The 14,408-nt window shown below is 36.3% G+C and overlaps 1 protein-coding gene across 2 annotated transcripts in view; it reads right to left on the bottom strand.

Moving 5' to 3' along the window:
- Met (MET proto-oncogene, receptor tyrosine kinase) overlaps positions 1-14,408 on the bottom strand; it is a 137,171-nt gene that overhangs the window by 18,838 nt on the left and 103,925 nt on the right. For both annotated transcript variants that reach the window (XM_069996618.1, XM_069996617.1), the window contains 6 exons: positions 13,974-14,135; positions 12,903-13,002; positions 9,172-9,390; positions 2,659-2,805; positions 803-959; positions 473-613 (listed from right to left, as the gene is read on the bottom strand). In XM_069996618.1, the coding sequence (XP_069852719.1) occupies positions 473-613; positions 803-959; positions 2,659-2,805; positions 9,172-9,390; positions 12,903-13,002; positions 13,974-14,135 (926 nt within the window). The remainder of the gene's footprint in view (positions 1-472; positions 614-802; positions 960-2,658; positions 2,806-9,171; positions 9,391-12,902; positions 13,003-13,973; positions 14,136-14,408) is intronic.

Here is a 14,408-nt window from a genome sequence, read left to right as displayed (position 1 = left end):
AGATTCAAAATATATTTAAAGTCCTAGAATGTTGTAGGTAAAAGGGTGTGTTCACAGAGAGTACCTAAAAAGATTATTAATGGTTATTTCAAATGTGTGGGGTTCAATGATAAAAAAGTAGCAGTTATTATTTAAATTAAAATATATTTTGTAGCTTAACTGTTTCTGAGTTGCTAAAAATGACGTGAGAGTTCCACAGCATCATGCTTAGTAGTCCTTTGATCAAAGGGTATAAAATTAAATTTTGTTCGTGAGAAGAGAGCTTACAGACACTAAAATTACAATGTAGACATGAGTTCATTTTAAAGTAAGAGCCATGTAACTCTGTGGCAAATTAAATAGTTCTTTGGAGAGTCAAATGCTTTTCTGTTTTTATAAAACTGTATGAGGAAAAAGCAAAAACAATCAACAATGCCACAAACTGTGGTGGTATATGTGTAGGTATTTCTCAGAGCAGTAGTCTGAAGCATACCTTCTGGAAAAGTGGCTCGGTAGTCTACAGATGCATCGGAAACCATTTCTGTAGTTGGGCTTACACTTCGCGCACTTACAAGCCTGTCCAAATGAGGAGTGTGGACTCTTGCATCATAGCGAACTAATTCACTGCCAAGATCTTGAAACAGAAAAAAAGAACTTGTTAAAGATTTGGCTATCACAATTCTATTAGACTTTGGCCCAGGGTCTAGAACTAGACAGTTTTATGATTGCCTCCAAGAGCGCCCACATGAGTAGATGACAGTATTAAACTATATTGGCTATATTCATAACACAAATTTTAAGACAAAGAATAACAAAAGCGCACCTTTAATTTGCTTTCTCTTTTTCATCCACAAGAAAAGTCCGAGTACTAGTAAGAGTATTATTGATATTGAGGCAACACCAACAATCAATCCTGTGAAATTCTGATCTGGTTGAACTATCACTTTTCCAAGGACAGTTGAAGAGACTGCTTGTTTCCACTAGAAATAAAGATAAAGAAAAGTCGGAGTTCAGCCATGGGAGACACAAGATATGCTATTCAGGGGAATTATGATTTCTCTGTCCCAAAGCCCACCCACTAATCATCATTCTGAAAATAGAATGGCTGCCTTCAGAGCAATAGGAGATTCCTTAAGTCTGCCTTATTATTCAAATAATTAGGGAATACTGACACAAGGTACTTCTATGACACTTAGCTGTTTCTATTTGTACCTAGGTATTAGGGTTAGAAAGATAAATACAAAACAGTCCCTGATCTTGAGGAACTGGGGTACATTAGAAATATATAATTGTAATACAATATAAAATGAACCATAGAATTAGAAATCAATAGTAAGATATTAATTCTGTCCTATGGCCAAAGAAGGAATGACCTCTCTTAAGAGACTAATAATCCTGTAATTATGTGAAAATCAAGTCTCTTAATATTTTCATTTGTTTTGACATATGGAAGAAATCTCTTAGTCTCCCTCCCAGTTCTAATATTTTATGATGTTTAGTACATGTGGTTCATTCTGAAATTCCAATTATAATTTCACTATTCAGTCTCTAATTTTCATATGGTCATGCACATATTGCTTAGTAGTTATACAACTTCTGCTTGGGGCACTGAGAAAGATTTGGAACTAGACAATGGTGATGATTATGCAATATTATGAATGCAATTCATGTTACCAATTGTACATTTAAAATGTTTGACATGGCAAATCTTATATACATTACTATAATTTCAATAAATTAATAAAGTACATTACATACCCATTGAATTATATATATATATATATTTTTTTTGGTCGGTCATGGGGCTTGAACTCTGGGCCTGAGCGTTGTCCCTCAGCTCTTCAGCTCAAGGCTAGTGCTCTACCATTGAGCCACAGCACCAGTTCCAGCTTTTTCTGCTTATAAGGTGCTGAGAAATCAAACCCAGGGCTTCATGCATGCAAGGCAAGCATTCTACCACTGAGCCACCTTCCCAGCCCCTGGATTATATTTTTAAAATGGGTAAATTGTATGGTTTGTGAACTGTATTGAAAGAAAGCTATTAAGAATAATGAAAAAAATCATTCTGGTACAAGGTTATCTGATTTAGCTGTCTTACTTTGTCCAGTGTCTATACCTTCTTTTACTTAAAAGGTTCCATGTATTTGTGGCCTCCTGGGCTGGTAAGAGGCAGGGGAAGTGACATTCTTAGATGTGTCTTTATTCCCTTGCTGGCCAGTGTGAGTGTGAGTAGAAAGTCCTTCTGAAACTTACCCAGCTAAGCTTAGGGAAGGAAACATATTTTTAAAAAGTCACTTAAAAAAATAACAGTGGCACATGCCTATAATCCTACCTACTCAGGAGGCTGAGATCTGAGGATCACAGTTCAAAGCCAGCCCAGGCAGCAAAGTCCCTAAGACTCTTATCTCGAATAAGAAAACTGGAAGTGGCGCTGTGGCTCAAGCAGAGAAGCTCACCTTGAGCTGAAGAGCACGGGGACAGCGCTCAAGCCCAGAGTTCAAGCCCCACAACCGACCCCCCTTTCCCCCCCCCAAAAAAAATAACAGCTAGGAATTGAGGCTGAGCTGATGAGCTAAAGCCAACACACAAATGAGCTTTAATGAATTATTTTAAGCCTACAAGTGACATAATTACATTGGCATCTTTATTTACATCATGAAAGGAATTTAGGAACCCCACCTCTATATTTAGCTCACTGTTCAATTTCAGCAGGTCATTGGGGACTGTACATAAGACGGCTTCAGAATGTGAGTGTATATTCTCACAGCTCTTATTTCCAACTCTTAACACTTCACCTTTAACTGCTTCAGGATCAATATCATTTCCCTAGAAAGAAAAAAAAAAGGAGTTTTTAACACTTCACACTTTTGGAATGCTCACAATTGTGAAAGAATATCATATACTATAAACACAGACTATGTTGTGTGCCAAGGCATGTAATTTTATGGTATTCATAATGAAAATTGGGAGGTCGAAAGGGAATATGATGATTTCAGGGTGTTGGTCAGGAATTATAGGATAGATCTCATCCGATTGGACTTCAGAGAAAAAAGAAGATGGTTTTACATTGTTAGGTTGGAAGGCATAATAGCTCTAATCATCTATTGTTTTGGGGGTTATCAAAGCATGGCAAAAGGAAAGCAGTTTAGAAATTTTGTTGCTATAGAGCCTAAAACTGTCTAATGCAATGATTTTCAATTTTGGCTTCACTTCTAGAATCACACTGAAAGTTGAAGAAATACAAATGCCTGAGTTCCATCCCTAGAGATGTGATGTAATTGCTGTATGTCAATACATTTCTGTTTAGTTTGAGTCAGGCAATTTCTTTTCAACCTTGTTGCACATTTGCATCCTATGCATAAACAAATTCATTTTCAAAGGAATTCCCATAAGATGTCAGATGCTCTTCATTAAGTTTTGAGAGCACGATTATATTCGTTTGAACAATTATATAGTTACATAAGAATTTTAAAAAATTACTCAATTTGACATTTATTTAACCAAAGTTACCATCAGGAATTATTAAATTATTAACATTTTATTAAAGAGACCAATCGTTAGCCTTGGGAATGAAGTGCAAATACAAATAATGGGTATAGTTATTTATTAAACAGGCCATTACCTTTACAAGAGATCTATCAAAACTTATTACTATTTTTCTTACAGACAAAGAACAGATAGTAATAACTATGGTCTTGTTACTTCGCTTTACACAATCTTTTATAGTTGGCAAATCCCCACAGATTGGTAGATCAGACATTATTCTGGAAAAAGGAACAGGAAGAAGATACTCCTTTATCATATGAAGCTAGAGTCTGAGAAAGAATGTGAACATGCATAAACCCTATGCTATGGTATTTCTAGAGGCAGTATGAGCAATCCATTGATCCAGGTCAGCCACACAGGGCAATTCAACAGAGAAGCACATAAATCTAGAAGGTCACTTTGGGGCTTCAAATGACAACTTGTTGGGTAAGTTAGAGGAGGGCGAAGGGCCTTACTCACATATTGGAGGGAATTCAGACAATGACAGAGAGAAGAGATTAAAGAGCTAGCGTTTGATTTATGAGAGAAGGACTAAAATGTGTCTTGCTTGCTCAGATAATAACTGAGGCTGGGGGAAGGGATGATCACATGACATTTACATCTCTAGTCCTCATTCTTTTCAGCTTATGATCTCCTTGGGTTCTTAAACAAAAGCAGATTTTCACAACCACCCACTAAGGAGCACATGAGAAACACTGACTTACAGAATAAATCACTAGCAGCTTTGTATATGTAATATTCTAAAAGATTTACAAAAAATAAAAGATAACTGCCATGAAAGTGATATGACAGCCAGGACTATATGTGAAAAACTAGGTATAGGTATAGGCTACTTTGTGTCATTTAAAGTAAATGTAGCTTCACTGAGTTCTGGGAAAACTATATGTTTAAAACCTTTATGAGGGCTGGGAAGGTGGATCTACCACTTGAGGGACAGCACCCAGGCCCAGAGTTCAGGCCCCACGACCGGACCCCCCCCCAAAAAAAATCTTTATGATTTACTTCTCACAATTTATTATCAGTGATCAACCATTATTAAGCACAATTACAAAACCAACTCAGTTCTTCAGTCACTGAAACCACAAAAGATGAGAATTTAAACAAACTGTTTTAAGTGGGGAGGGCTTTCTGATCTTTCATTCCTATTTATTTATTTATTGCTAGTCCTGGAGCTTGAACTCCGGGGCTGATCACAGTCCCAGAGCTTCTTTTGCTCAAGGCTAGCACTCTTGGCCGTATGCCAGTGACTCCCACCTGTAATCCTAGCTACTCAGGAGGCTGAGATCTGAGGATCTCGGTTCAAAGCAGCCTGGGCAAGAAAGTCTGTGAGATTCTTATCTCCAATAAACCACCAGAAAACCAGAAATGGCACTGTGGCTCAAGTGGTAGAGTTCTAGCCTTGAGCTGAAGAGCTGAAGACCCAGTGTTCAAAACCCACAATGGAAAAAAAAAAAGGCTAGCACTCTACCACTTGAGCCACAGCACCACTTCCACCTTTTTCTGTTTATGTGGTACTGAGGAATCAAGTTCATGCTAGGCAAGCGCTCTACTACTAAGCCACATTCCCAGCCCCTGATCTTTCATTCTTTACATACATAGAATCATAATTATCCTGCAGAGACATCCCCTACATAGGTATAATTGTCATACCTGCTTTACATATGGAAAACAAAGGTTCAAGGAGGATTAGGTAATGAAGCAGCTTTAATTCTATTTGATACAAATCTACTTTGCATCTAATGAGTGTTAGACATAATTCTAGTTACAGAAATATAAAGATAAATAAGAGTTTCTTCCTCTCACTGTAGTGTTAAAATAGATGCATTTCTAAAGTGAAAGCCAAAGTCTTCCAATATGTCACATCAAACTGTATCTTGTCACTTTCCATTTTAACTCTAGGTGTGTTATTATGTTTCTAGTCAGGATTCAGGCCTGAAGATGCTGTATGTTTCAGATGGCAACAGAACAGATCAGATAGGAGTGGAAGGGAGTGGTCTAAAAAAGAACTCCCTAACCTGGAAGTTCTCATATCTAGGTAGCCACCAGGTGACTAATAAAGGCAGTAAGACCATCCAGTCCACTGAGATTTACAGCAGAAAATCAGTGAGTTGGTGAAAATTGTGGTGGTAGTGGTAAGGCAGGGTTCACCCTTCATCAAGGATACAAGTCCCTCTGCTTAGATTCCATGCCAAAGGACCAGGCTAGAAAGTACCCAAACTTAATTCCACAAGGTATCAATAGGCAATTGAAGAAAAACATTTGGGAAAAGCTTGGTAGACCAAATTTAAGTTGTTTTATTTTCACTGTCTCCTTGGAAGTCTCCGCTCTTTAATGTGTGGAACCACAATTGCTATTAATTGGCCTGAGATGCATTGTTTCATAGAACATCTATTAAAATGTGCAACATGGAAGTGGTTCTGTGGCTCAAGTGGTAGAGTGCTAGTAGCATTGAGCAAAAGGAGATCAGGGACAGTGCCTAGTCCCAGAGTTCAAGCTCCAAGACTGGCAAAAGAAAGAAAAAAGTGTAACACAGGGTAAGACTAGTTAGGAATAAGATATGAACACCATCAAACAAGATTAAGTCTTGATGCTTAGCAAATCAACTCTGATGAACGAACCCTTCCCTTCTATCCTGTCTGGGCTGAGAACTGAACTCAAGTTAGTTGTGGTTAGTTTGGAATCTTTAGGCACATGAAAACTTAAGGAGACTTAAGCTCCTTCTGAGCAACACTTGAATTGTTATGGCTCAGAATAATGTTTTTGGTACCTAACCATTAATGCTGACCTCTGCTAGACCTCCCCAAAGTCTATTCTTGTGGTCACAAGCTCATACCCAACTTTCTGCTTTCCTGCTCCCTGCTTTAGCTCATCTTCCTGCCCCCTTTTCCTGTGTGAGCTGATTTCTCCAGACTGGATATAGGAAACACATCTGATTACCACATATACCTACATGCTCCAGGAAAAGACAACTAGCGGGTCAGTGCTAGGCAGTCCTTACTTCGGCATTAAATATTGCAATTCCCTGCTTTCCACAAAGCATACTCATGCACAGTTAAGGTAACTGTGTGTGTGTGGGGGGGAGTTTCTTTACACAGAATCAAATTTTAAATGTTTGTAAACTTTTAGAGCTATTTTATTTAACAAACAGTATAGCTATTGACATACAATATGATAAAAGTTCCCTTATTGTGAAAAGTGTTGGAATTTCAATAAGAAAGTGAATGAATACAAGAAGGATTGTAATGTACTGGAATTTGGCTTGACTGTGAGCCCTAAGTTTGTTGTTTCCTCTCTAGGTGACCCCAAGACAAGTCATCTAATATTTCGAAACCTATTTATCTGTAAGCGGGGATAATCATGACTGACCTTTTAACCTTATGGATACATGGGGAATGCAAATGAAATAATATATGCCATTTTGCCCATGTTAACTGTAAGATTCCTTATGAATATGAGCTCTTGTTGATAAAAGAATAGTGCACTACTTGGTATTCTCCCAAAGATGTATATGTCTGATGACCACTGTCTACAGCTGGTCCTGGTGCACTCAAAACCTTCCTAACTACCTCTTATATCCTTGGGGTTTCTGAAGCACTCTGAGGAGTGACTTGTCTGTAGCTCTGATTGTCTTCAGTCTATTCTCTTGTCCCAAACTTGGTTGGCTCTTATACCCAAGGAAATAGTCACTCCATGACCAACTGGTCATGAAGGCAGCTCTAAAAGCTGTGGCTGGAAATAATCACAGCCCTTCTTTTAGCCAAGAAACCTTTGCAGGTAAAGCGGATTGCAAAGTATGAACTGTTGCTGGCAGTTAAGAGAAAGATCTCACTCTAAATTTACGATTCTTTCCATGGCACTTTTATTGATGTAAGACAAGGACACTTTACACCCATATTTTGAATGCTAATGGATCAAGCACCACATGCAATGATAAGGGCTGCCTTTCTTTTGGTAAAACCAAAAATAAAGACACATGGCTTCTCCTTTCCATTCTCATGCTTCATTCATGTAGATGTGATCAATTTTGGAAATTGCTGAAGAGTTAAGTTGCTGTCACAAGAGATAGGCTTCTACGCTTTCAGATTTCCCCTGACACTCACTGAAAATGAAGTATGGTAAAAGAATAAATCATGATACCAAAACAACCACTCTAGACTATGACAGGTGCTATTTACTTGTTAGAGGTAAAAAAAGAGAGTAACTCTTTACTGCTTTATGCTGAACTGGCCATGTTGGAGACACCATTCATTGGCTGAGATGATTTCAGATCATGGGGTCATTTTTGGTCCAACAATTTTGTATGCTGTAGAATAATAGGAATAATTTATAGAAGAAGTTTTTTTCTTCTAAACAACAATGTGCTTAGAAGGGTAGATAAAGAAGCATTTATCTCTGATCCATTCATCTGAGATAAATCAACAGAACAATAGTTTCCTTGGGTGTGAAACTATTTGCACATAAACCTCTGTTTCCACCAAGAAGCACCAAGTGGAATCTTTAAAACAGCAAACACAGTCATTGTTGAAGGCAAAAGGTCACACTAGATTAGTTTTTATTCCAAGGGAAAAAAAAAGGAAGTGATAAAAGCTCTTTCTCCTTTCCTAAAACTAATTAAAGAAGCAGATGAAAGAACTTTGCTGTGGTAAACATGCTGTTCATTGAAGCAGGCCTCCATTTAATTTCATGCTGGGTTTGCTTAATTATTGTACAAATACAATGAGTGTGAATGTGTGCACGGGTTGGTTCGTATTGGTAAAAAGCAGACAAAAGTCCAGGGGAAACATATTCCTTGGATGAAAAAGTTTACAGCAACCTATATTGCACCCAAATAAGGATGGGCTTATTGCCTTGTGTTTATTCATATTTATACTCAGATGATCTTTCAAGAAAACAAATTTGACTGTCTAAAGAAGAAACACATTGTTTTTCGGAGAATAAATTGGTGAAGGATAACTATATTTCTGTTTCTAATGACTAGTACTGGATAATTGAAGTCTTAATCATCTTGCCTCTTTTATTATTATTTGAAGTAGAAATGACTTAAGTGACATCAGAGCTGTATTCTAATCTTTGGTCTGCAATTCATGTGTTGGCTTAATTGCTTCTGTTGAGATGTAATAGGCTGGCTTAGGAAAGGTGATCTGTTATTACCCATGACATTATTTTTAGAGGCTAATATGTTACTAAGGTAGTAAAAAAAGCAACCAATTTCATTTATAAACTAGCTTACAGATGACCAGATGCAAAACTCCATGTATTACAAGGAAGTACAGAATTACAGTTGAGGCATTTACTTCCATGGCCTTTGCTGTTTATCTTATAAATGAGCACATTTAGGTAAAGCATACAGTGAATGTATAAGATCATCAGGATAAAGTGTCCCTGTAAGCCTGAGCCTCTTTAATACATTTGTGTTCAGCATTTGCTATTTTAAAAAATATATACACAAAAAAGGAGTTTTAAATGCTCCATTAAAAAGCAATCCACACTTATCTTTTAGTCTTATGCCAAAAAGGTTTGCTTTTCAGAGCTTAGGTATTTGCTGATGTAGAAGATACACTGACCAAATACAATGATTCTATTCATATTGCCATGAAGTTAATAGAGTTCAAGTTGATTTAAGAGACCATTTTAAGCAATTCTTACCTTAATTTCGAGTACATTTTCATTGCCCATTGAGATCATCACTGGCTTTTCAAAAGGCTTAAACACAGGATTATGTACATAAATGAGATCAAAGTTTTTGGAAAGGATCCCATCTAACATGAAAAAGGCTTTGGTCTTCAGGGGGAGTTGCAGATTCAGCTGCTGCAGTGAAGGAGTGGTGCAGCAGATGATCTCCAAATTAGAGCGGTGTCGACATGCCTGGAGGACAACACAATTATCCTCTGTCAGAGGGCAGCGCTTGACAGGATCCATAGCAACTTCCAATTTTACAGCTTCGGAAAATCATATATACAAGATATATATGATGTATATGTTATATATAGTACATATATAATATTGAGAGAAAGCCTGCACTTGAATTCATAATGTTAAAGACATCTTATTTCTGGAAGTATGACAGATGCAAAGTTTTCCTAAGGACTCAATCTTCAAAGGAACATAGATTTTCACTTGTCCAAAATGAACTATGGTGCTCTTTCTGCAGCTGACCTTTACTCCATCATCTTGCTTAAGAAAACAAGACAACCACTGGGAAGGACCGCTTTCTAGTGTTGTGAAGCAGCTATGGCTGAGTGGGAGCTGGGCTTTGTGGGATTACAAATTCTTGGGTCAGATACTAGTTTTAACTCAAGCCATAGGAATGGATTCAGAGCCCTTACTGAGAAATCTGAATTTCCTCATTTAGGAATTAAGATTAGAATATTATTCACAATGTAGTATGCTGCATGGTAAGTCACCATACAGTTAATATTATAACTAGATTCTTTTCTCATGTGTGTTAAGGATCTGATACCAGTTTTTGTGGAGAATATTTTACAGGGTTGGTTACATTTATTTTTTTTTCCTGATAATCCTACAGGTTGGAGCCATAATTATCCTGTTAAAAATGAAGAACTAAGCTTTGCAAACATATTAGACCAGGCCACATTCTAGAGAAGCAGAGTAGGGTATATACCCTAAGCCATTCAATCAATAGTCACTGTCTTAACCCCAATGCTATACTTCTTAAAAAATTACATTTTCTATATTGGTAAATATTTTCCTATGCTCTCTATTTTACAAAGGCTCTGCTATTATTATTTCATGCCCTTTCATCTCACATTTCAAATCTTCCCCCTTTGAAATTATGATTTATGGAATTTTGGAAAGTGTGGTTTCCTCTTTATTGTACTTAGGCTAAAACTAGCGATACAAAGTGGCACATTTACAGTTAAATGGTTGTGTTTCTTCCCCCCCAAGGAAAAGACAAACAAGCAATAACATCCCTTAGATTTCCTTTTCTTTGACAAGCATACTTGGAAATAAAACAATTCTGTATGCCCACAATAGCAAATGGCCTCAGGATGTACATAAAAAGCACAAGCAGAATTTGGTCCTTGATACTTAAAAAAATTTAAAAGAATATTGTACATTTAAGAATGTATGTTATAAGGAGATAAAATGACATACAACATGAATAAAATTCAGTATTATTTAGTTTCACATGAAATTCATATTATAATACTAAGCGATATTCATTTTTTAATAATCTTTCAAAATGGAAATGAACAATCTTACTGCCAATATAATAATTCTCTATGTAACAGCCAGAACTCTGAAGCCATATAAGAGGCTGTAGGATTCTCAGACCCAATGTGCATTAACCAATGAGGGCACATTTTGTTAAGAAGGCAATTACATTTTAGAAGATTTGAGTTTATTGAACTTAAAAATTATTGTGGCTGGACCTATATATCTAAATCAGACCTGATCACAAGTTTGTATTTATTAACTGATAAATAGGTTCAATTCATCATGGGCAACTTCAAATTCTATAAGCAAGAGGGGACATGGGAAAAACACATCTCTTTACCAGGTGTTTTTCACAAATATCAAAATAGTAAATAGTGACATAGTAAAGAATAAAAAAGGTCCACTTAATGTTCCACTCTTGTCCAATTCCCATGCATAGTTCTATTGTACCAACATGTTTGTGGCTAAAACAATAGAAGTGTACATTTCCAGATAGGTTAACAGATAAGATTTAATCTTCCACTATTGTTTGACTCTCTCTGGGGGAAGTGCATCTCTTATATTGGACACCTGGATGGTTTCTAATAAATATTTGACTATGAATAATTGAACTAAGCTAATAGTTGTTTTAAGGGTCATTTGAATAATGGTAAAGGAGATCAATGAAAATTTAGTTACTAACTTTAATAATGAAGCTTCATTGTTAAAAAAAAACAGTAACTTTTCAAATTTTTACTCTAAAAAAATCACATGCCAACACCTAAGAGGGTTATTTTTATTTGGTTGATGTAAGAGGGTTATTTTTATTTGGTTGATGTAAAACTATCTCTTGGTTATGGAGAACTGATGTCCTCTAAACTAATAGCAGTGGTTATTCTAACTTTGTTTGTGGCCATGTCTGAGGATTGGCTTCAAAGCCCTTTACTTCATGTGGAGACTCCCTAGAGTACCATCTCTTAGGAATATGATAAAAATCTAATAATACTCCTTAGAGGTGATGCAATGTGGCTGATTGAGAAGGTCAAGAAAAATCTCATTTGAAATGACCTTATTGTTTGGTGATTTAGCTTGACATTTTTGGCCCCAAATTGGTTTTTGTAATTAAAGAACACTGTGGCTTTATTCTTCAAGAAATATTGGATGGGAAATCTCGAAGAAAGTGCTGTAATTCAATCTATCACCTGCTCAATCAAAACACTGCTTGAGCAGGAGCACTTAGAACTCAGTTATTCTGAGTTGAGCATGCACGTCCAACTCGATTATGGCATTTCATAGTAGAGAAAAACATTGCTAAAAAGTATGGATGTTTGGAAACTCATCCAATCATCTCCAAATCTAAACTAAAAATCTAATTTTAATATGACTTAGTGAAATGGTTACAGTACAAAATGGGTCAATTATTTAAATTTTTTGGGGGGGAAATTACTTTTAAGGAGGCAATTAGTTAAATTCTGATTAACCTTGCCAATAAAATAAAAACATGTGGAAAAACAATAAATACCATCCACATCTAAAGAGATAATCGTGTCCTCCCTTGTTACTTGGCAATGTGGTAACCATGGGACATAAAGAAGAATGGGGATGTAAGAAGACACTATGCTGCTTTAGAAAGAAAAGTAGGTTGCAGAAAGATTATAGGCTTTATCCAAGAGTTTTCTTAAAATAGCACCTATAGTCTATAGTAAATAGGGCAGTAAATGGACATAGGGCAGTGCTATGATGTTCATTTTTCTATGGCCACTTGACTTTTTATGAGCATTTACTAATTTTTACATAGAAAGGGGTTTCATCAGGACATTTTCTTGTATGAATATTCAATTCACCCTTCTATTACTTTTTTCTCCATTTTTACTAGTGCATATTAATTGTGCAAAGGGTTTTGTTCACTGCAATATTCCCAGACATGCATATAATGTACTTTTATGGAATTTACCCTTCTCTTGAGAATACTGTCATTTCTATTCTTATTGTCTTTAAAAACTTGTCTCAAGTTGGTCTTCATTTGTATCTTAATATTTATATGTGTGTATATGTTTACAACATCATCCCAAGCTTAAATGGTTTTTGTCTGACCTATGCCACTAAGAAGGTAATTAGAAAACTTTAAAAACAAAAACAAATGTCCCATGTGCCCAGGATGCCGCATGACAGAACAGAGTGACAGAAGCTCCTGTAGGCCCCTCTCTCCAAAGACTTACCACTGTGTAGTTCCTTCCAGCTTCATACACACTTATTACCAGCTTTGACACACTAACTGAATTCAGATTTCTTCCAATACCTGTTATTGTACTTCCGCCACTGAAAAAGAACACAGTAGAAAGAAACTGGGAATCTGAGAACTTTCTTCCCACCAAACATTTTAAGAGGCAGGTTCTATTTTTTCACATGCACTGAATTAATGCTGGAGGAAAAGCAATAAATCAAACGGAATTTCAGGGGCAACTCTTCTTTGGAAATAACTTTATTTGAAAATATTGTTACAAATTTCTATTTCATAAGATGCAGAAAGATCTTTGCATGTTTCTGTAGCTTTTGTTGTTGTTGTTGTTCAGGGCTTGAACTCAGAGCACTGTCCCTGAGTAGGCTGGTTCTCTACCACTTTGAACTATAGCTCTACTTCTGGTTTTCTGGTGGTTAACTGGAGATAAAAGTCTCATAGACTTCTGTCCAGACTGGCTTCGAACTGTAATCATCAGATCTCAGTCTCCTGAGTAGGTAGGATTACAAGTGTGAGTCACTGGTTCCCAGTACCTTTGAACTTTTATTCACCAAATATGCAAAAATATTTTTTTGTCTGTAAAAAATAAACAGACAATATTGTTGCTAGACTGATAGAATTAATGGAAACAGGGCAGACTGCACTGAGTCCAACAAGATACCAACTCAAAGGGAATCTGGTATGGGGAAAAGCTGTGTATAAAGTAGGCTAAATGAAAGAAATATCCTGAAAAATGGACACGAAAAGGTGAACTCACCTTTTCTTGGGGGGGACATATTATTGTATAGCATTGACATATATTTCAGTGCACACAATTTATGGTAGCTTATTGAATTGCTTTTTCATATGTTTAAAACGTAATAGAATGAAATGCTTTTTGTCATTAAAAAACACAGCTAAAGTCAAATTGTACCTAGTATATTAGTACAGTTTTCTCCAGTGAATTAAACAGATAAGCTTTAGAAGAAATGCAGTAGCATCAAAGCTAGGGGTAAAAATGTAATTTGTTTTGACTCTTCTACAGTGATATATATGATCCTTATTTTCTTACCTAACAAAGGATTTGGTAGGGTGAATTTCATAGACAACAGGATCTTCCCGGTAACTGAAGCTGCTGGTCTCTCGGTTGGCTAAGTCTATTTTCAGTTTAACAGGAAATTCTGCTGAAATGGTTTGGGCTGGGGTGTAACATTCAAGAAGAGTATTTGACACACTGAACAGCAACGACAAAAAAAGCAAGAGGAAGAAAAGGAAAGAAAAAAAAAAAGACCTTAGCTATTAGAGATACACATAACTTAGAATTACATCCATAAATCAAAGGGTATAACTCAATGGCTCCTAAATAGGGATTTCCTGAGATCGTCTGGAAACAGCCTTTTAGTGTAGGCTATTGACATCTTACTGGATCCCAAACTTAGCTCTGTTGTTGAAAGATCATCCTTTACTTTAAAACCTTTGACATTTTAAGCAATCTTTAAAGAACTTT

Source organism: Dipodomys merriami, unplaced genomic scaffold, assembly GCF_024711535.1.
Source record: "Dipodomys merriami isolate MVZ:Mamm:240054 unplaced genomic scaffold, mDipMer1.0.p SCAF_5, whole genome shotgun sequence".
Classification (NCBI taxonomy): Eukaryota; Metazoa; Chordata; class Mammalia; order Rodentia; family Heteromyidae; genus Dipodomys; species Dipodomys merriami.
The sequence above is the reverse complement of the archived record's forward strand: the minus strand, read 5'-3'. Positions and strand labels throughout refer to the sequence as shown.